The sequence below is a fragment of the Papilio polytes genome, unplaced genomic scaffold (assembly GCF_000836215.1).
Source record: "Papilio polytes unplaced genomic scaffold, Ppol_1.0 DF820678.1, whole genome shotgun sequence".
NCBI lineage: Eukaryota > Metazoa > Arthropoda > Insecta > Lepidoptera > Papilionidae > Papilio > Papilio polytes.
Window position 1 is genome coordinate 302,994 of NW_013528526.1, and position 23,630 is coordinate 326,623.

The window sequence follows — 23,630 nt, forward strand, 5'->3', positions numbered from 1 at the left end:
TATAAGGAGAGGATGGGAAGGGGAAGTGGATTTGACGGTGCAGAAGAGGCATAGGAAGGGAAAATATATATTTTTTTTTTATAACATAAGTTGGCAAACGAGCAAGCGGCCACCTGAATCCGCCAAAATGGCGAAGTGACCGCTGCCCATAGACATCTGCAATTGCAGATGCGTCGCCTACCCTTATCCGACGGAGGAGGAGACGCACATAAAGAGGATATTTTCTCTTCCTATGCATCTCCTCCATCGTCAAATCCACTTCCCCTTCCCATCCTCTCATAAGAAAAGGGTGGTAAAGAGAAAGGGACTTAAATTAGGCCTCCGGCACCACACTCTTCAGACGAAACACGGCATTGGTTCCAAATATCCTCTTTATGTACGTCTCCTCCTTTGTAGGATACGGGTAGGCAACGCATCTGCAATTGCGGATGTCTATGGGAAGCGTCGCTTCGCCATTTTCGCGGATTCAGGTGGCCGCTTGCTCATTAGCCACCTAACGTTATAAAAAAAATCATCCATACACCTGCTTAAATATGTTAGCTTAATAACAATAGTTTTGATTTAATTATAAAAGATTGCCTTATTAATCCGTTTTATTGAGAAAAAATTAAGCTCGTATAACATGCGAGGTCTTTAGTATAAATTTTAATTGCATTTCGAACGCATTACCAAGGGCTACACGCTAAGGTACAGTCACGTAGAGTAATAGTAAAAAAATATTTTAAAAGTTTTTATTTACATAAATTCTCACTCATCAAAACGGGTTCAAACGTTTAGCTTAAATAATTAAAATGGAATTAACATACATACTTGAATGCATAAAAAACAAGAAATCTCTTGTTTTGATAAATTTAAAACTATTCATATGTTTTAGGAGGCATTCGTCGCGATTGTACCTACACAAGGTATCCGACCACTACTTATAACCGACATTTTAAATTAAAATCTGAAGATTATGTCATGATTTCTTTAAGATAATTTAATTTCATAAGAATTTATTTTTAATACTATTTTCTTAAGCTACCAGATTGTAATGGCGTGTTTTTCGAATTTCCCTTATAATTAAAAATGGATGTAAATCGTAGCTGCCTTCCCCTAGATCTAACTTAGGCGACAACTAGACGACACCCAACATTTCCTTGGATAAGCGTATATACGTTTATTCTCTATTTATTAATCTTTATATCATTCCGAAATTAAGAAATAAAAAGTCCGTAAAGTTTTTATTAGCAGAGATTACGTCACGTCGTTAGACGGTTTAAAATTCATATTAAAAGTCAAGTTGTAACTTTTATCTTTGTAGCTTTTTAAAAAACATTATTTACAACTTTACTGATAAACAACTTGTTTAAAAACATCATTTATTAATTTTTAATAATTTGTGACAGAGGATTAATTTAAACATCTAACGGCAATACTGAAACGACAACGATCACGGTTAAATTCAAAATTTTTCTGTCAGATTGTATGTGGCGCTTGAAAATAAACGATTTAAGAATCGTTTCAGAATTCAGCTCAAAGTAAAAGACATTGTCATTCCGAATAGATCTTGTAACTTTTTAAAAATAGTTTTACAACGCTTACTACTTGACGTCCTTATTCTGTGATATAATACAGATGTTGGTTTGCAGTTCAAAGTGTTCTACAATTTCAAAGGTTAATAATCTAATAGAGAGAACGTTAGGTAAAAGATTCAATTGTTTCGTTCCTAAAATCTACTTTAAATACCAAGCTATTATTTTCATTGAGCAGAAAATCTCTTAATTAAAAGTAGCCGGAGCGACAAAATATCGATAAAACGTTTAAAATACAACGCCTAATTAACTTTTATCGTTTTTGTCTTTAAGTATTTTATTAAAACTGTTTTTGTCGCTTAAGTAAAATGAACTTCTTTTATTTCATTCAATTAACCATTATGTTACAGTTTAAGTGAATTTCAAAAATCTATGACAATACGAAATACTATTATTGGTATTTACGTACATATGAAACGGAATAATAATAACTGTAAACCCAAAATTTATATGTAGCTAAATAAGATTTTTAAATTTAGGCCTTTTCCATTTCCACCCCTTTTTTTAAGAGATAAGGTTGGGAATGAGAAGAGGATTTGACGGTGGAGGAGACGCATAGGAAGGGGAAATATCCTCTTTATGTTCGTCTCCTCCTTCGATTAAGGGCAGGCAACGCACCTGCAATTGCAGATGTCTATAGGCAGCGGTCGCTTCGCCATTTCGGCGGTTTTAAGGAGACCGCTCACTAATTTGCCACTTTATAATATAAAAAAAAAGATCAGTCTAATAAAGATTGGGGTTAAACAAAATATTCACTTTATTACTAATATTATTAATGCGAAAGTTTAGATGGATAGATGTTTGTTAGAGTTTGTACCCTAAACGGCTGAACGGATCTCTATGAATTCGGCATAGGTGTAGAGGATAGTCTGGAAGAACACATAGGCTAATTACATTTTTATATTCCACGCGGACGAAGTTACACACATACACACGTTAATAATAAAAACTAAAGCGCAATTAAAAGTGCAATATGCAATTATTTCGCCACATCATCGCCAATTAAGTTCTGGTGACACGCAATACCTGCATTGTGCCATTTCTGACTTCAATGCATTAGTTTCTGTAACACGCTACACTGTTTTATTTAAATCTAAACATATGTAATCTTACAAACTTGATACTCCGATTAAGGTACATTCGAACAATAGGTTACTAATATACGAATTTCTTATTTAAACATTTGATTTACCTAACCTTAACAGCGGACGCACAGCTTTGACCAAACTATCGCAGAACAGTTGTGGTTTATAACTTTAAACTGTCGTGTTTTTTACAAATATAATGTTCGTAAGATACGGGTTTCTTACCACGATTGAATGGTTTTAGCTCCCGATATTTCGGCACAGTTGCATGCGCCATGTTCACGGGCTGACTGAAGTGATGCGGTAGTGTGAAAAAAAAAATTATACGAAGCCATATCGGTCTACTTTTCTACTGATACGGCGACCGCTACTATTATTGTCCTCGTTTTCACTAACGTCTACACTAGCTGTTTTCTGTCGACAAACTACACTCACGGTGTCCACTTTTTCGCACTACCGCATCACTTCAGTCAGCTCGTGAACATGGCGCATGCAACTGTGCCGAAATATCGGGAGCTAAAACAATTCAATCGTGGTAAGAAACCCGTATCTTACGAACATTATAACAGTTGTGGTTGTCGATTGTTTCGCAGCCAATTCAACTTTTTAGTTGCACAACTAAAAATCGAGTAGCGCACCTCCATATAAGCTCAGAGGAATCAAAGAGAAACTAAACAGTTGTGCGTTTAGTTTCAGATGTGCACGCGATCTAAATCATTTCAGTAATAATATCAGTTATAAAATATTATATTGTTTGCTTCTTTAAAAGCATAAAAATGTAGATACATTTTTAAATTCTATTTTCTCTACAGAAGTTAAAAACATAGTATTACAATAAAATAGACATGTTAACAAGTCAAGAGTCTGAAAAGCTTGCGTATTGTCCCGGCCACTCTATGCTTTTATAATGCTCGTTAAAATGTGCCGGTTGAGGTCGCGATACACACGAGTGGGGACTCACAATACATTATCACGTTACTGCACCACTGCCCATTACTACTAGCCAATACTCATATTTAATATTACCTTTAATTTAAACTAGCTGTTCCCGTGCGGCTTTATCCGCATGGAATTATAAAAACTTTATTTTATTGTTTACGTTTATCAAATTCTCAATTGCAAAAGTCAAAATTACCGTTACCATAATAACCTTGCTTCCTTAATGTTGGCAGCGTGTAGTTTATGGTCCTTTTCCCACATGAAGGTTTTGTCCAATTTATTTACCCTCTAAGTTTAATAGCGTGAAAACATATAGCCTAAAGCGTATCGTAAATGTAGGGTTTTTTATTAAAGAAAGAATTATTCAAAAATGTGTGATTACTAACATCCTACGTCCCAAAGTAGTGTGTTTACGCTTTATTATATTAGTATAGATATAGATAGAATATGCTGTTATGATTTATCGTATTTGAATAAGAGTGTTACAATATATTCAAATAAAACTATTATGTTATTGGTTATAGAGCCCATGGTCTTACTAGAGCATAGTCGACGTTTAAAAAAATTCTTTGAACATTTTGTCTCGTCATTTTATTTTCATTGAATACATGATTGGAATATACTATAACTCTTCCATTAAATGTTTTATCAACTAAACACATTAGGATACAATATAAATGTAAAGATTTTCCCTCCATTTATTTCTAACATCTAAAGGGGCGCTATTACAGTTATGGAGCAGAAAATCCCTTAATTAAAGCCTGCCCAAATATCGAATATCCGTTTTAAATACAACGCCTAATTAACTTTTGTTGCTCGTCTTTAAGTATCTTTTTTTCTTAATTGCTTTTATTCCTTTGAATGTTAATTCTCTATTATCAAAGGTGACGAAATTAATTCTTTTTTCTCAGTAAATGTTATTCTTACGTCATCGACTTATTTAAATTGAAGCTCTGCTATTTAATTTCATGTCTTATTTTTTATACCAGACTAACTTTTTATGTATATAACATAAGGTTAACGAGCAAACGGCCACCTAAATCCGCTAAAATGGCGAAGTGACCGCAGCTCATAGACATCCGCAATTGCAGATGCGTTGTCTACCCTTATCCGACGAAGGAGGAGACGCACATACAGAGGACATGTCACCTTATGCATCTCCTCCACCGTCAAATCCACTTCCTCTTCCCATCCTGTCCTTATAAGAAAAGGATGGTAAAGAGAAAGGGACTTAAATTAGGCCTAACTAAAGATAGGTTAATTGGTATCTGAAGCAAGAACTTAAGTACGTCTAAAAGGCGAAATGTGGTAAAACATGAAAATGTTAAGATGGATGTGTGGGGTAACGCGAATGGATAAAATACGAAATTAGTATGAGGAAGTTTGAGAGTAGCCCCAGTGGTAGAGAAGGTAAGGAGTAAAAGGTCAGCATGGTATGGACATGTTATAAGGAAGGAAAAATCGCATGTTAGAAGGAGAACGTTAGTTATGAGTGTGGAAGGATATACCGGTAGAGGTAGACCTAGAAAGAGGAAGTGATGACTGAGATGACGTATGATAGAGTTATTTGGAGGACAAAATCCTTGTGCGCCGACACTACGGGAGTAGGATAAGGAGGGTGATGATGATGAAGTAAGAACTTATTTTTTACGTACTACGCTAACTGAAAGATAATTCAATTGGTTACTGAAGTAAGAACTTAGTTTGTAAAAAGTAATCAAATCAAAATAATTAAAACTTTTGTTAACATCTAGAACAGCTAGACGTTTATAGCTAAGAAGTAGTTTAACTACTATATTATCCCAACAAAACATGAAAAAAGCCTTCACTTTGACAGACAAGTAATGAATAATAAGGATAATAAAGGGTCAAATGTCATACAGAGGAATTCAATTTCGAATAATTCCAAGGCAATACGTGCACAAACAATTTGCAGAAAATGTTGGTAAAGCTCCAGTGGGCTCAATGATGTGTAAAACTTCTGTATTTCAACCCTGAAGAAATAAAAGGCCTCTGGCTTGAAGCCAGCCGGTTTGCCAGTATTAAATAAATTTATCCTGTTATGCTGACTTGGCTTTAAGTACGCCAATTTGGTTTTAACACAGTTGTACACAGAATTATTAGTTAAATAATGCTGTAAAAATGTATATCGTGTGTTGTTACAAGCGTCTTTTATCTATACTATTATAACAAAGCGTAAACACACACTTCTTTGTTGCCTAAGATGTCAGTAATTACAGCATATTATTAAATAATGTTTTTAGCGTCACGTTTTAGGCTATATATTTTTACGTCATTAAACTTAGGGGGTAAGTATTTTGGATAAAAACCCTAATGTGGGAAATAGACCATAAGTTGCTGCCAATAACAAGAAAGAGAGATTGCTAAGGTTTGTCATGTCATGTCATTTGACATTTGCTATTGATAATTTGACAAATGTAAACAATAAAATAAAATTTTCATAATTTCATGTTATTGAAGCCGCACGGGAACAGCTAGTTTTAAAATTAGGTCAGAAAATTAGTTATTATAATTACTGGTAGAAGATCGTGAAAAACCGCATTCGAGGTTTAACGGCATCAAAATACAAATATGTACTTAGTACCTCAAAGTTGACTGCTATTTAAAATATTATACCTTTTGCTCTGGCGGATTTATGATTCCAATTTTTTTTTATATTTAGTAAAACTAAGATTCTTTTATCATGTTTGGTGATAACTTCGAAAGTTCTCCTTATTTTTAAAGATTGTTTATACTTTGAGAAGTTAACTTTTGGTAACTGGTGTAATATTGTTCGTAATTTTCGGTTTTAATATAAATTGTTTTGTCTTCGTGACATTACAAACTATGTTACAAAGCGGTTCACGTCAGGCGCGTGTGCATTGCTCACATTCTACCAGAAATGGGAAATTAAATTTCATTACGCAATTGTTTTGACAATTATAAAAAAAATACTAACTGCGGCAGTTAAAGTCGCTTTATGGTTACTTTAGACTTCCCTTAGTGCAACTTTTTTCGGCATTTAAAAGCCTCCTGTTGGCAAACATTTTCTGTGCTGTTATTTACAAAAATACCATTTAGAAAATCGGCTCTGATACGTTAGTTAGTCTATTTTAGATAACATTTTCAAAGAGAGATTGTTAAAGAATAAATTTAAATAAAATTGTTTGTTATTAATAGTGTAAAAAAATATTAATTTGGGCACACGTTGCGGCCACAATTAAGTGCAGTGCAGCGGCAAAAAGTAAATTAGCTTCACCACATTATCGCCAAGATAATCTAGTCACCACAAAAATAGTGCTCGGGTATTGGCGTTACGCCAATTCCCAGCGTCATAATGGCGATGAAGTAAATGAACCAAAGTTCATTTACAAACTTGGAATATTGGATTGTTTTTATTTATGTAGAAAAGAGATATATCATCAAATAGTACAATAAAACCAGTCACTCACTCATTCAAGCAATGAGTTATATTTTTTATTATTTTCTTCAGTATAAATATCTATAAAGTTCCTTTTATTATTTCCGTTTTTGCAACGATCGAACCCGACGCCTTTCCGCACGTTCAAAACGATCGCTGAAATTCAAATTTATTCCTTTTTATTTGGTCCCCAGGCGTTGTATATGCAAAGCGGATTGTCATGCACGCACAGATTTCCGTTATTTTAGCAGATATCGACAAGTCATAAACAAAAATGATATGCAATGTTGGTACATTTTTTCCGATCACGTTTTCGAAATTTGGCAAGCGCATGAACAGAAATATACATAAATCAAATACATATTGCAGTATGAATTTTATTTACTGGTTCGAACTAGTTAAAGAGAGCGTTGATTAACAATAAATAACATAATTATTACAAAAGCTGATTAAAAAACACTAATATAAAGATAATCGTAATATAAGTTTAGCGCCTGCAAATATCCGCTTGGCAAATGCTGTGCTAAACAAAATGAAGTTTTTATTGCTATGTTTTATTTACTTATTAGAAAAAAATTGTTTTAGTTTTGTATAAATCGGTGAAATGCCTAAATACTAAAAAACAGTATAGATCAAATACTAAAGTTATATGATTTTTTTTAATGTCCAATTAGCAAAGTAGAAAATTGAAATGTGAAAGTACTCATATCTGAGAATAAACAGAATTACGATTACCTACATAAAATATTATAAACTGTCCATTATCCCAAAAATTTATTGTGGCTACAGTTTAATTTAATTATTACTTCATTAACAAGGGATTTGCATGTTCGTGTTAATATTTGCGTGTAGATTTCATACAGTTGTTCATTACCTTAATATCAAAACATAAATTCTGCTGTCTTTACTAATGATTCGAGGTGTGTAGTTTTTTTGTTACCTCATTTAAATCATTAATAAATTGGCTTGTTTTACATGTATTATTAAAGTTACGCTGTTTGTTTTAATTAATGATTGTAGTAGATAATAAAATACATTAAAAAGATTATAGGCCTGTCCCACCACTGGCTGATAAGAGGCTGAGATAGACTTAAAATGACGTCACTGTGGTAGATCCTACCTAGAGGTACTAGTGGTAGAGCCCACTTTAACATTTTCGCACGAATGGACCAGCTCGCCCGGTGTAACGACCACACAGAAAACAGGCGTGAAGTAGAAGTAATTCCGTGTTTCTTCTGATGAGTGTGGTGCCGAAAGCATAATTTTAGTCCCTTTTCCTTACCACCCTTTGCTTAAGAGGAACGGATGGAAAGGAAAAGTGGATTTGACGGTGGAGAAATGTCCTCTTTATCCTCCTTGTCTTCCTTTAAGAGGAAATGTCCTCTTTATGTGCGTCTCCTCTTATTATTCTCTTATTTAGACGTTCGATTATTATCAGACAATTTATAATTTGGTGGGACAGCCCCTAACATTGGTTTAAATTACTATGTGTTTTGTATAATCTTAAGTAATGCATATAACTTAAGTAATGCAAATAGTTATAGAGGGTTGTAGATAATTTAGCATTTAAGATGCATTAATAATTTAACGTGGCTGTAAAGATAACATTTTATATGCTTAACATTACTTAAACCTGATATCTATGTTGGTGTTTAGATTTTACAACACACTTTATTGCACAGATAAATTATGGCAGTACTAGCTTTGCCTCGCGACGTCATCTGCATGAAATTAAAAAAAATAAACGTAAGTAGCTGTGTTTTCCAGACTCTACATTATGCCAATTTTTTTAGAGATACGTTTAGCTGTTTAGGCAAACCAGAAAGTGTTGAGATTGAATGTGGATGGCTACAAAGGAAGAGGAAGACCGAAGAAAGTATGGATGGATTGTGTGAAGGAAGATATGCTTAAGAAAGGAGTGGATTCAGATATGACGGCTGATAGAGATGTATGGAAGAGCAGCACATACTGTGCCGACCCTCCATAAGGGATAAGGGCAAGTGGATGATGATGATGATGTTTAGCTGTTTAGGCAATAAAATAATAAACATCCATCCATTTAAGCTTTCGCATTTATATTATTAGTAAGTATTTGTGGAGGCGGAAAGGAGGTGTTACTATTAAAAGATTGTCTATGAGCTGCGGTCTTTTCGTTACTTTGGCGTATTCTGGCGGCCGTTTTCCAAAAATATATCTGATATGTTCAAATATCGTATTAGTATCAACAAAAAATGGAGGGAAAATTTAAGCATTATTAATTTGCTTTTTGTTAATGAAGTTGTAATTATATTGTACCGCATTCACAATAAATTCGAGTTAATGAACCAACTGCTTTGGGACGTATTATTATTTATTTTAACTTAATTTAAAATTAAAAGCCATTGACATATATTAATTTTAATTTTTACCACATAAAAGAGTAATGTATTTTAATACACAAGGGTTGTATTTTCAATTAAGAGCGGGCGCCTTTGACTAAACTATCGCACAACTGTTGTGCGATTGTTTGTTTCGCAGTAAACTCAACTATTTAGTTACACAACTAAAAGTCAAGTACTTTGCGGTCTTCCGATCGGTGACAGTTTAGTCAAATTAGTGCGCGACACTCTAAAACTACCTTTTCCTCAGTTATGATATAAAAAATGATCTTACCTGATCAGGATCATTAGTTTGGTTTTGCGTTGATACAAAAATTACCTGAAATTATTATTTATAAATGTTTAATTTTTTTGTCGTAAGTTTCTTATGTTTACAATATTTTTTTATCTTTTAAAATAGTGAAAGTTTTCCTAAATATGCTCTGCATACACAATGGAAGAAAAAAATCACCGATCGTTTCCACCGTGTGGAATACGTGACGAGTGTCGATGTACTGGTGTTTTTTATACAACAAATCTGAATACACTTTTGTCCCGATATCTGACCTACTGCCCGATAGGAGTACCAGTTTTTATGAGCTTTTTTGCTTAAAAAAGCTTTTTTCTTACTGCTGGTAGGTCTTACCACATTCTTTTAAAAATAGTCTTAGTAAGAGATGTCTTTTTATATTTGTAAATCGTAAAAACAATGTACATACACACAATAATTAAAACCACCTACAAAACATAGCTTGGTGTTACAGTTAGCGCTGGACTGACGTGACCTGGAAACTGTCTGAATTGCTGGACGTTATTAGATTCAGTGTAGGACGAATGGAAATAAGGCTGTGTACACACCGAGTTAAACTGCATCGCATTTCGTATTTTTTATTATACCAATCAAGATCGCCTAAGCTTTGAATGTGAAAATTCATTTATGTTTCGTTTTACAAGAAAATTTTCTGGACGTGTTTGAAAATATCATCACTTTGTCCCTTTTGTATAAAATGCTTAATCGCTTATTTATAATTATTTCCTGGTATTCAAAAGAAGCTGCAAATGTGATAATGATTTGCAAAATGTAGTTAAAACAAAAGTTAAGGTAATTTTATATTATGACAGCCAATTTAATTTTTAAATAATTGAGAAAAAAAAGAAAAGAATTCAAATAAATAAATATTAACAATTAAATGCATTCGGTGTGCTACCAGCCGTAACATACTCCGAGATTTTGTGGTAACCAGCTCTTAGTATTCAAGATTGCTCAATGAATAACAATGGTGCCTTGAGAACGCCATGCGAGATTAAACATCCACGCAAAAACACTACAATATTTTACTCAATGTTACGGAGATTTTACTGACATTAACTTAACTAAAGTCGTAATATATAAGTGTAACTATAAGTCGTACAGACCAAAAAGAAACTGAAACACGACAAAAACTATTCAAATAAAATACGCTAATTATACAGCTATGAAGCTAGAAGCTAGAAGCTATGTTCATTATATTGATGGAAATGAATTCAAACCCAGTTGCATTAATTTTTATCAATGTAATGAATTCGGTACAACTTTAATCCAATGACGTAGAACTAATTTAGAGTTAGTTCCAACTACGTTTAAATTAACGATCCTCGGCTTCATTCAGCATTTTATAAAGCACGTTCCTGACAGATATAGACTGGATTCAAATTGAAAACTTTTTAATTCAACTACTATTTTCACCGGAGCTATTTCCTTAATCAATTTATAATGGTTGAAATTGACTTGAATGAATATGGAAAATATCTGTGTGATTTGAATCTGAACGTGATCCTAGAATTATTTTAGCGTTTTATTTATACAAAACTAGTTTAAGTCCGCGACTCCGTCCGCGTGGAATTAAAAAAAATAGACTATCCCCTAGATCTGTGACAAATTTAATCGAGATTCGTTCAGCAGTTTATGCTACAAACTACAACAAACATCCATCCATTTGTACGGCACGTTCTAAATTTTATCTACGGTTTTACAATTTTTGTTATCCAATTTCGTCACTAAAATATATAAAAATATCATATGAGATATAAGACATGCTTTGTGTGTATATTTTTTTTAATTAAAATGTAATTAAAACTGTTTTAACAACAGTGTAAAAGTTATTTATTTTCATCGCGGAAACTGGACTAGGATTGCTCGGACCGCGTCAACTCTTATGACTTCAAAGATTAATTATATAGCGTCAACGTTTTCATTTATTTTATAATGAATTCATTTATTTTAAAAAAATAATATTTTTATTTCGCTTATTATTTTTTGGGTGGCATAGGCATTTTTATTACCGTCCTTCTGACTTGAATAGTTATCAATGCTCATGGTAAGATGGACTAAAACAGCTAGTTTTTTTTTTAAATCTTACCACATTATTTATTAAAAAGATATTAAGGCCGAAGGCCTAATTTTAGTCCCTTTCCCATTCCGCCTTTTCTTAAGAGGAAAGGATGGGAAGGAAAAGTGGATTTGACGGTGGAGGATACGCATAGGATGGGGAAATGTCCTTTTTATTTGCGTCTCCTCCATCAATCAAGGGTACGCACCGCATCTGCAATTGCGGATGTCTATGGGCAGAGGTCGCTTTCCATTTCAGTGGATTCAGGTGGCCGCTTGCTCGTTTGCCACCATATATTATAAAAAAAAGATATACAGCCTTACAAATATACTTTAATTGCATAATTCAATGGAGTATTATGATTTACATTCTTTTGTACTGTACTTTTAATGTATATTATTTCTGATATTAAAATCAATTGAATAAAACTTTCAAAGAAACCTTTTAATGTAATTGGGTCTTGTATAATATTGCATATTTAAAACATGGCTCGAGGCTTCTTCGTTGCTTTTGATACAGATTTATGTTGTTTCTATTTTATTGATGTAGTTTATAAATTTATTATCATAACAGTTATAGTGCTGCTTAAATAAACATTAAATGACTGTGAGTGCAACAGTATTTGATAGCAATTTCGGGATAGAACAGTATTTATATTAATTTAAACAAAGCGTCTTGCGAAAATACTGTTTAAAAACAAAACGTCCATCCATTACTGTAATTAAAAATGTAATAGCGTTGAATTTTCAAAGATTTAGTAAAACACTAGCCGAAGTGTCGCGGTGTTAATTCTCATTAAGCCGCCGCACGAAGGCTTTTTTTTGTCACTGTCGACATTTTTATATGCTCGTTCGTGTAATGTAAAACGTTTAGTTACATTTTTGCATAAGAAATCAGTTTTAATAATGGGATTGAAGAAATATTATGGACTGCATTGCTACATACTCGATACATAACCATAGGCCTCCTCTAAACTCTAACAAAAATATACTCCTTTTGTTGTTTAAAAAAAAAAAATTGTTTCTGTACATGTAATGCAGTGGAAACTCACGATTAGAATTTACTTATATGTGTCAAGGTCCGTACTGACGTTACGCCGTTTAATTGACGAGTGATGTAGTCAGTACGTGTTACAGGAAAACCGGGAAGCCATGTTATCATTACACGTTTTAAAATCGGTTTTGTGTATACTTGTTTTCTTTTTTTTACATGTGAAGGGGGCAAACGAGCGGCGGGAACACAGAGGTGGTCAATGACGCCCATGGACATCCGCAACACCAGAGGAACTACAGATGTTGTTTTCTATTTTCCTATGTAATTGTGTGATTAAATTAGCTGTGATGTATCCATATATCACATTATTTTACAGTGGTAGTGCCCGCTTTAACATCTTAGCACGAATAGGCTGCCACGCCCGGTGTAATACCACGACCACACATAAGATAGGCGTGAAATGGAAGTTATTCCGTGATTCGTCTTATGAGTGTGGTGCCGGAGGCCTAATTTAAGTCCCATACTCCTTACCACCATTTTCTCATAAGGAGAGGATGGGAAGGGGAAGTGGATTTGACAGTGGAGGAGATGCATAGGAAGGGAAAATATCCTCTTTATGTGAGTCTCCTCTTCCATCGGATAAGGGTAGGCAACGCATCTGCAATTGCGGATGTCTATGGGCAGCGGTCGCTTCGCCATTTTGGCGGATTCAAGTGGCCGCTTGCTCGTTTGCCACCTTATGTTATAAAAAAATCAATAAATTAAAAAATAAGATCGATTAATACGCATCTTACAGATTGATATCTTCTGACTACCGTTATAATCAAACACAAAACTAGCAGGAGTTTTAGTATATTACATGCGTAGTACTAATTATTTCTTTCAGTGTATCCCAGTTAATGTTCATTTACATTCAGTAGGGTTACGAATCATGTAAGCAGTTATAACCAAGCACATCACGTAAGGTAATTAGTCACGAGCAAATTGCTTTAGAAAACACCTAAGTATTCTATTGGGCTAACTTCGTGCGAAGTTATCTGGCAAAGTGTTTCCTTAGAAATTAAATTCCTGAGAAAATATTAGTCCCAGTGCGACACTAATGGGTAATAAGGCCTGATTTAACGCTTACATGAGCAGACTCGAGGTGAAAATGAAGAATACTAATTAGATATATGGAAATTGTGATTATTTTCGTTAGAATACGAGTACATTGTCACTATATGCAGTAACCCATGGGGATGACCTGTGGCTTCAAATTTATATGTGTAACAATAGACTGTCGCTTATTTTTCATTCAATTGTATAAATTTGAAAATCGAACACACATTATGCCGGGACTCGAACCCAAGAACCTAAGTAATACTAGTGAGTGAGGTAAAAACAGGGACATGAGTAGTAGTGAGTAGTTGTTACTTTTAATCGTTTTAAATCAAGAAATAACACCTAGCACGTTATCGAAGCTGTTAATCTACAATGAAGCTTTGTGTCTGGTTTTCCATACATATAAAATAATACGAACATTAGAAAAAAGCACTGTGGTGATATAATTTAACGTTTTGTGTTATATGCTTTGTATTCTGTTTGAACATTTTTGAAATGGAGATCTTGCACATTGCACTATTTCATTAAATTTTGTAAAAGTTCTAAGATAAGTAATGAACTTAAAGTAGATCATTAATACTCATTACTCGGTGTCTCGGCGCTAATCTCAGAAGTAAACAAAGGAGTGTCAACATCTTCTGTAATAGTGCAAAGTTGCCGTTCTTCAGTTCATTTTTCACGCTGTCTGGCTCAAGTTAATATCAACTCGGAGTCCACTAAGACCCTGATTCTTTTTATTAATGAACATTAAAGTCTGATGGAAAAGTTTCAGCTTTTTCTGTAGAAAATATCAATGTATAAGTTGTCTAATGAATAAAAATAATAAAATAAAATAAAATTTATTGACCAACAAACGAAAATGACACAAACGAACATTTATACTCTACGATTATGCCGTAACACACATAAAAAAAAATATATATCGACGAATTGAGTACCTCCTTCTTTTGGGAAGTCAGTCAAAAAATTACAATTAAATTAAATAGAATGGAAAAAAAATCTCAACTCTAGAGAAAAACTCTTTCTAAAAGAAAATCAATGTAAAGGTTTTAAAAGCTACTGACACCGTACATGCTTAGATATGCGTGGTCTCTGCCTACCCCTTAAGGTTACGAACGTTATTGTTGATAATGTACAAATGTTGATTATTTAAAAGAAAGAATAGTCATAAATCATATGACAAGTGAAATTCAATTTTTTGTAACAAATAACAAGAATAACAAAATTTCGCAAGAAAATTCTGTTGACTTAGACAAAAATCTCTAGGGAAACTCAATTTTTTTTTCAAAGGAATATTCTTTCATTGTATTTCTAAGAATACTCAAAAATTAAATTATAATTCGATAAACAGACTTAATAATGAGGAGATAAATGTGCAATTGGGTGACTGAATGAAGGCCAAATGAACGAAGATTGTATGGTTATTTTGAAAGGGTAGATTATAGTCCGATTTAATTACAGATAACATCTTTGCGACCAACAAATTACAGATAATTTTCCGTGTTTGTACTAGTACCCTTTTGATCGTATAATCCTTTATTAAGCTCTTTTCTCATTTTGAGAAATTGCTACGAATGAGGAACAATTCAATTACATTGTAATATTTAGTTTATAAAGTAATAATTTCATATACGATTTGCTACAGTCTACGCCGTAGACCCTAATGAAAACTACGGCGTAGACTCAATGAAGGTTCAATAAGGCCTACTAAGTAGGTTGAAAATAAGAACCTTGACTATTCTATGGACTATTAAAAGTTTATAAAGTTATATATTTACTATTAAAAAGATAAATTCTACACCTGCTGCTGCGCATCCTAAGAGCACGCACACATTTTTGACTATATTATCGCACAACTGCTTAGTCGCAACAATACTCGATTTCTAGTTGTGCAATTTAACAATTGAATTGGCTGCGAAACAATCGACAGTCGCACAACAGTCGTGCGATATCTTAGTCAAAGGTCTGCGCCCGCTCTAAATTTTCTTAACAAAATACTTTACTTGCCTAAACACTACTGACTAGGTCGTTTAGAAATAAAGAAAAAAAAACAATTCCTATTCAAAAGTTAAGATGGTACTAGGAACATGTTTTACAAAAATAATTTGTTCTTACATTAAAAGTACGAACAAAGCTTTAATTCTGACTGGAGTCGACATAAAGTAGCCACTCCTTGGTCTCTTTTAAAAAGTAAAGGCTAACGTATCGAATGTTTATTTTATCCAGCATCGTGATACAGGTGTGGAAAAATGGAGTTAGATTGCATTAATTCTCAGGGGATCGGGATGTATATAGACAGCATAACATAAAAGTCGCTTTGAAGGAAAGATCCATTTATTTAAAATTCCTCTTCCGAAGCTTCCCTACATTGGCTTGAATTCTTTTCGCTGTTGTAACGTATTAGGTGGCAACAACGCGTTATATTAAGTATTATTTACATAAACTGAAAACTTTACAATGAGAAAAATAAAAAAAAGATTTACTATAGATTTCTGTATCATCATCATCACCAGCTCACTATACGTCCCCACCGAGGGACTCGGAGCCTACCCTAAGTAAGGGGTGACTAGGCCATAGTCAATCACGCTGGCCCACTGCGGGTTGGTTGATTTCACACATATCTTGTTGTTGATATGTGCAGGTTGCATTACGATGTTTTCTTTCACCGTAAGGACGTCGGATAAATTATGTATAAAAATTCGAAAATTCGAAACTCATATTGGTACATGGCGGGATTCAAACCCAAGACCTGTAGATTACAAGCCAAGAGCTTAAACCACTAAGCCACCAACGCTTCGAGTTTTCTGTATGCAATTTTAAAACTACGCAAACAAGTTTTTTATTGCTTAAAAGAAAGATTCAAATCTATTAAAAAAATTAACATAACAAGAAATAAAAAGTGTTAAAGTAAACAAATAATGTCAGAAAATAATATCTTTTTGTGAATACATCCAACTTCTTTCTTGAAACATAATTGTAGTAATAAATAGTAACAATATTCTAGATCAGAACACCGATAAAAATTACAAAGTTTCCTGTATTCAAAAGCATAATATTATGCAGTAGTTATAACTGAACGAACTCACTTCTAGGTAGAACGGAGCATTTGAATGTGAGACATTTTCTTAATGCCTACCTTAATATGCAGTAACTAGTTCAAGCCAAGGAACCTGTTATGGAAATCGTTTTATATCTCCTTTGCAAAGTGCATTTAAAAAGTTTCAGTTTCATAATATTACAATCGAGGTCAAGTAGTAGATAATCAATTCAAAACCATTATACTTCACAAAACATAACAATCCAAAAATAATACGCGTTTAATGATTTTTTTTGCAATAAAATCGTTAACGTAATGTGTGGTCACGTCTGTATTCATCTTGAAAAAACTATACTACAGTCGTTTAAAACATAACATGTCTGTATGATGAACGAACTTTCAAAACATTAACCGACCTTACCAAATAGGATATTTAAAAACACCATTCAGAAGCCCTTACAACCTCAAAGGAATAAAGTTTTTTTTTTAATTTCTTTACAATTTACTTCCCCAGTACGTTTCCTTAAGAGTGGAAATAACTTAGGAAATTGGCATTTGGTTGTTTGGATGCGACACACGACTACATCGCACTCTGTAATTACTCGCCAACAAATAACATTAACTGAAGCAAAGAAACTACTTCGCTAATGGCCCGGAAACCCACGTAATTGTACATCGCACAAGGACTTGGAAATAACAGTTAACTGAAAGAAAAAATGATTAACATTATTTGAATAAAAATAGTTATTCTTTGGCTTAGTTATTATTTTAAAATAAAAATATAATTGTTACTGGCACACATATAAGAGAAAAGAATTAATTAAAAAAATAAAACGTTTCATTCAAAATTGAATCAAACCAAAGCGTATGCTGGAGGCTTTTCTTCCTTCTCTTCTGCAATGGGCTTGGTTTTTTCATCGATTTTATTGTTAACTTCACCTTGTAGCTTAATAATTGTTATTTCTGGTTCAGAAGGTTCCTTTTGCAGGAACTTCATATGATAGTAAACAGATGTCATCAAAAATATGTATAGAACTGCAAAACAATTTTACATAACGTTAAGTATAGAATTGAAAAATGAAATTAAAAACCAATGGTCAATTATTATTGGCTATCTCTAATTAAACAGGTAAAAAAGATAGTAAACGTCGTATTGTATCAGGATGGCACAAGAGATTGGAAGTTGCGCCATCAACAACGACATAGTCTTTAATCATACTAATATTATAAATGCGAAAGTTTACATTTATGGATGTTTGTTAGAGTTTGTAGTCTAAACGGCTGAACGGTTTTCAATTAAATTTAGTATAGATGTAGAGGATGGTATTGAAGAACATATAGATTTTTTTAACACCATACGGACGTAGTCGCAAAAAGCTAAAAAAAAATATTCAATCAGATACTTACAGAAGTTAACTAGTTCGGAATTCCAGGAGATATCAACATCAAACACATCTTCGCTAATGTTATGTCTCATTGCTTTATAAGCTAATTCCATTAACAATTTAATTGTCGCCAAATTAAGAAACAATTGTATTCTTCGTATATCTTTCTGCAATTAAAAATAATTAGAGTGATAACAAACCGGCGACGGTCAATTTTGATTAATGATTTATCATTAGTAATTTAAAATGTATCTTATTTTTATTACGAAACATCTAGCGACTACAGTACATTACTTAAGATAGACTTAAGAAAAGTGACTGTTTAAAGAAGCTTCAGTCAGTTATGTCATAAGACAACCTTTAGAAATAGTCATGTTTTACTGTAAATGGAATTAATAAAATAAAAAAAAAATTACCCTATACAAGGAATAGTAGAACGACAACACGAATTTGTACCACATCAAGTTGATGACGATGATGAGAGTATCAAGAACTGGCAAATGTATGATACCATAACAACACAGCTTCTCGTTTAACGTATCTTCGTGATCTTGTACGGAGTATGGAACCAGAAATGATGTGAATCCATGCACGCCTAATGTCGAAAAGTGTATAATCTTTTCGAGCGTAATCCAGATTTTATGAAGCTGAAAAATTATTAAAGACAAGGTTAATCAACAATTTTACAGACTATAATAACTCATTAATCATAATATGTGGCAAATGAGTAAGCGGCCACCTGAATTCACCGTAATGGAAAGCGAAATCACGAAAAGAAAGCGATGCCTTGTCTACCCTTGATTGACGGAGGAGGAGACGCACATTAAGAGGAAATTTCCCCTTCCTATGCGTCTCCTCCACCGTCAAATCCACTTTTTCTTTCCATCCTTTCCTCTTAAAAAAAACAGTGGAAAGGGACTAAAATTAGGCCTCCGGCACCACACTCATCAGACGAAACGCGGAATTGCTTCCACTTGACGCCTGTTTTCTATGTGGTCGTGGTATTACACCGGGCGAGCCGGCCCATTCGTGCGAAAATGTTCTACCACTGTTATCATTAATCAGTTTATTAAATAAGAACTTACCGCATCAAGGTTGGTGTTACACTGCAAACCGTTCGTTACAAACAAAACCAATGCGATGTGGGTCCCTATTTCTATAAATATTGCTATCTGAAAATTAAAAATAAGTAAATAATTAACAACTTAACATATCAAATTCCTTAGCCTTGTCCCACATTGAGGCAGCGTACAAGTTTTTATAAACTTTACTGAAATATGTCATTGACTTTGACCGCGCGGAATTAAAAAACAACTTAGTGAGTAGGCAATGTTCTAATTTTTTGTTGCTTAAGTTGGCGGCAATTACAGCATATTTTTGAATAATTGTTACTTCAATAAAAAGTCCAACACTTACGTCACGCTTTAGGCTATATGTTTTCACGCCATTAAACTTAGGGGGTAAATATTCTGGATAAAAACCCTAATGTGGGAAAGAGACCATAAGTTGGTGCCAACATCAAGGAAGCAAAATTGCCATGCTTTGTCATCATGTCATGTCTGTCATTTTGACATTTGCAATTGAATTTGACACATGTAATCAATAAAACAATTTGTATAAATTCATGACAATGAAGTCGAATGGAAACAGCTAGTTATTTTATAAAAGTGCTTAATTTCAGCGACTTACGTCAATGTATTTTGGACATAGTACGTTATACATTTCATTCAATTTTTCTTTCATTTTTTAATAGTAAAGTAAGTAAAGTTTAAAGAATGATATTGACTGTAAATGAAAAAATGTAAGTCGCAATGGTAGTGTTTCTAACCTAAAAAAACCGTATAATAAATTTATCTCAAACTAGCTTTCGTCAGCGACTCCGTCCGCGTGGTAAAAAAAAGTAAGTATCATGTGTTCTTCCAGACTATCCTATACACCTCTGCCAAATTTCATCGAGATCCGTTCAGCATTAGGCCACAAACTCTAACAAACATCCATCCTAACATTCGCTTTTATGAAATTAGTAACATGTTAAATAATAAAATACATACAACATGAAGGATTGCGGTCAAAAAACAGCATTTTTCCCAAAACCATATTGAACATCTGTTTAAGCGATCTTGCATTTTTAACTGAAAATAAATTAAAACTTTCAAGCCGAGAATAAATATTTTCGATGAGTGAATTGATATTGTTTAGTTTTATGAGTACATTTCATGAAGAATTACAAAAACATAATTCGAATCTAACTACATTTGTTAATTAAAAGTAATTTTAGATGTTACTTTTAGGAAACGATTCCGGGAATAAATTCACCCGATATAAAAAATTGTTCAAAAACATCAACAAATACAAATCAAATACACGAAGATATGATATATTACTATCTGTCAAAATTTAATAAATTAAACATGCCAAAGTACGCATTCTATTAACAATAAAGTTCAAATTAGTAATTATGTTTTTATTAAAATTACTTGATGAATTCTAAATCACAACTATTTCGATCAAAGAGTACAGAAAATCATTAACTTACCTAATCTCAGAAGTTTATATATATAGTAAAATATAAAAAACAAACGGTTTTTTAACTTTAAAATGCTGCCACGCACAAGCACTAAATCACTGCGCACGCGTTCAAATCAAAATGGAACTGTTCAGTAAAATGAAATAAACAACTATTGACGCCAATCAACCTAACGTAAGCAAATCACAATTGTATCGTACATTACGGCTTTTGTATGCACTGCTATGCGTGCTACTAGTACAAAAATAGAAATGGACTCTAAAGTATAACGGCTTTGAGCTTGGGCTTTGTTTTGCAGAATTGCATTACTCTCTTCTAGGAAAGAATGTCATTACGGTTACCCTGATTGGTCCATTCACGTCTCTTGACACCGTCGCTGTTTGTGATTCGTTCCGAGTTTGTTTACATACATTTGCCTATAAACTTGTAGTACACTGTATTGCAAAAAAAATGGTTTTGTAAAAACCTTAAGAGAATAAAACAAATATTCGTTTATGATAAAATTAGAAGAGATTGATTTTATTGAAAGGTACCATTTTTATTTTTATTTACATATTCTTTCTATATATTATTAAATTTTGAAGAAGTAAGTAAAAAGTAATCTTTCATCTCCTTTTTTAAGAGTTGGATAAAGAACCACGCGATATAGTTTTTTACTTTTGTAAGTATACATATTTTATAATCACAGATGTTTGTTTTATTTGATAAGAACTGTTGCCCGCGACTCCTTCCGCGTGGTATTAGAAAACATACAACCTATATAAATTACAAAAAGTTACGTATCCCGCGGGAACCGGACATTTCTCGGGGATGAAGCTTATCCCATGTGTACTCCGGACTTTGTTTTATATCTGTGCCAAATTTCAATAAGATATGTTGAACCGTTGCAGAATAATCGAGTAAACATTAAAAAACTAAATTAATGAATCCCACGGGAACCGTAACTATTCCCGGGATAAAAAGTAGCCTATGTGTTCTTCCAGACTATGCTCTAAACCTGTGCCAAATTTCATAGAGATCCGTTCAGCCGTTTAGACTACAAACGCTAACAAACATCCATCCATCCATCCATCCATCTAAACTTTCGCATTTTTAATATTAGTAGGAAGTAAGATTTGACAGAGCAGTCATATAATATTAAAATGATTAAACTACAAGAGTGTGTGATTTATTTTGAAAGTTAGTGTACAAAACGTAATTCAATCTCCATCCTTTCGTCGAACACTACAGATACTTAAACTTCTACGGACGTTTTAAATTACCAATTTTCTACCTAACTATAAAATCCTCAAGGTAAATATCGGGTTAGTTTATGGGAGATAGTGCACAGTACGTGCAACCATGAGTTTACACTGCTGAAAAACATGTACAGAAACAATTGGGAAGCAACAATTAAATTGTGTTAATTCAAGATATTGTTAAACAATTTGACTAATTATGAATAGTTATTTATCATACGGTTAACATCATTCGTTGAAATAGGCAATAGAAGTAAGGTTGTGTCACTTTTATTAAGGACGTAATGCTTTTATTTTTGACTAGCTGTTTTTTTTTATAACATCCGGTGGCAAACGAGCAGGCGGCCACCTGAAGCTGCCAAAATGGCGAAGCGACCGCTGCCCATAGACATCCGCAATTGCAGATACGTTGCCTACCCTTAACCGACGGAGGAGGAGACGCACATAAAGGGGATATTTCCCCTTCCTATGCATCTCCTACACCGTCAAATCCACTTCCCCTTCACATCCTCTTCTTATAAGACAAGGGTGGTAAAGAGTAAGGGCCTTAAATTGGGCTTCCGGCACCACACTCATCAAACGAAACACGGAATTGGTTCCATTTTACGCCTGTCTTCTGTGTGGTCGTGGTATTACACCGGGCGTGCCGGCCCATTCGTGCTAAGATGTTAAAGCGGGCACTACCACTGTTAAAAGCTGTTGCTTTCTTCCGTGTGAAATTAAAAAATTCTATGTTACTCACAGATAAACTACCTTTCTAACAGCACAAGAATTTTTAGAATCGGCCCAGTGGTTTTGTGAGTTATTTTAATACATACAAAAATACAGATCTGTCCTCTTTATAATATTAGTTTAGATTGAATATAGAGTCATCTGAGATGCAAACGCATATCGTCAGGTCTCTGTAGACATGTATATGATGAGTTCAGATATTAAAACAATAAAAACAAACAATTACGCGCTAGTAAGGAATGCTTAAAAGACAATAAACAAAACACAAACTCAGAGGTTAAGAATCTCAGTCACAGCGGGCGCTTATCTTTGACTAAAGTATCGCGTAACTGTAGTGCGATTGTCGATTGTTTCGCAGCCCATTCAACTGTTTCGTTGCACAACTAAAGAGCCACTAAGAAAGTGTGCACATTCACGTTTTGACAGTGGTAGTGCCCGCTTTAACATCTTAGCACTGCAGGGCCGGCACGCCCGGTGTAATACCACGACCACACAGAAGACAGGCGTGAAATGGAAGCAATTCCGTGTTTCGTCTGATGAGTGTGGTGCCGGCGGCCTAATTTAAGTCCCTTTCACTTTCAACCCTTTTCTTGAGAGGAAAAGTGGATTTTACGGTGGAGGAGACGCATAGGAAGGGGAAATGACCTCTATATGCGTCCCCTCCTCCGTCAATTAAGGGTAGGCAACGCATCTGCAATTGCAGACGTCTATGGGCAGCGGTCGCTTCGCAATTTTGGCGATTTCAGGTGGTCGCTTGCGTGTTTGCCACCTTATGTTATAAAAAAAAAACTTATCGTAAAACTTTAAAACCTAGCGTGTATTCGGAATTGGTAATTGTTTTTCTTTAAAAACTTTGAAACAAGACAGGTGTT

At 33.8% G+C, this 23,630-nt stretch overlaps 1 protein-coding gene across 1 annotated transcript; it reads right to left on the reverse strand.

Moving 5' to 3' along the window:
* Positions 1-17,649: 17,649 nt before the first annotated feature.
* LOC106110322 lies at positions 17,650-21,052 on the reverse strand. Its single transcript, XM_013292090.1, has 6 exons — positions 20,798-21,052; positions 20,313-20,393; positions 19,347-19,433; positions 18,678-18,908; positions 18,284-18,428; positions 17,650-17,911 (listed from the first exon to the last, which is right to left on the reverse strand). Exons 2-6 carry the CDS (start codon positions 20,385-20,387, stop codon positions 17,730-17,732), a joined length of 720 nt encoding a protein of 239 aa, XP_013147544.1. The 5' UTR covers positions 20,388-20,393; positions 20,798-21,052; the 3' UTR covers positions 17,650-17,729.
* Between the last annotated feature and the right edge of the window lie 2,578 nt (positions 21,053-23,630).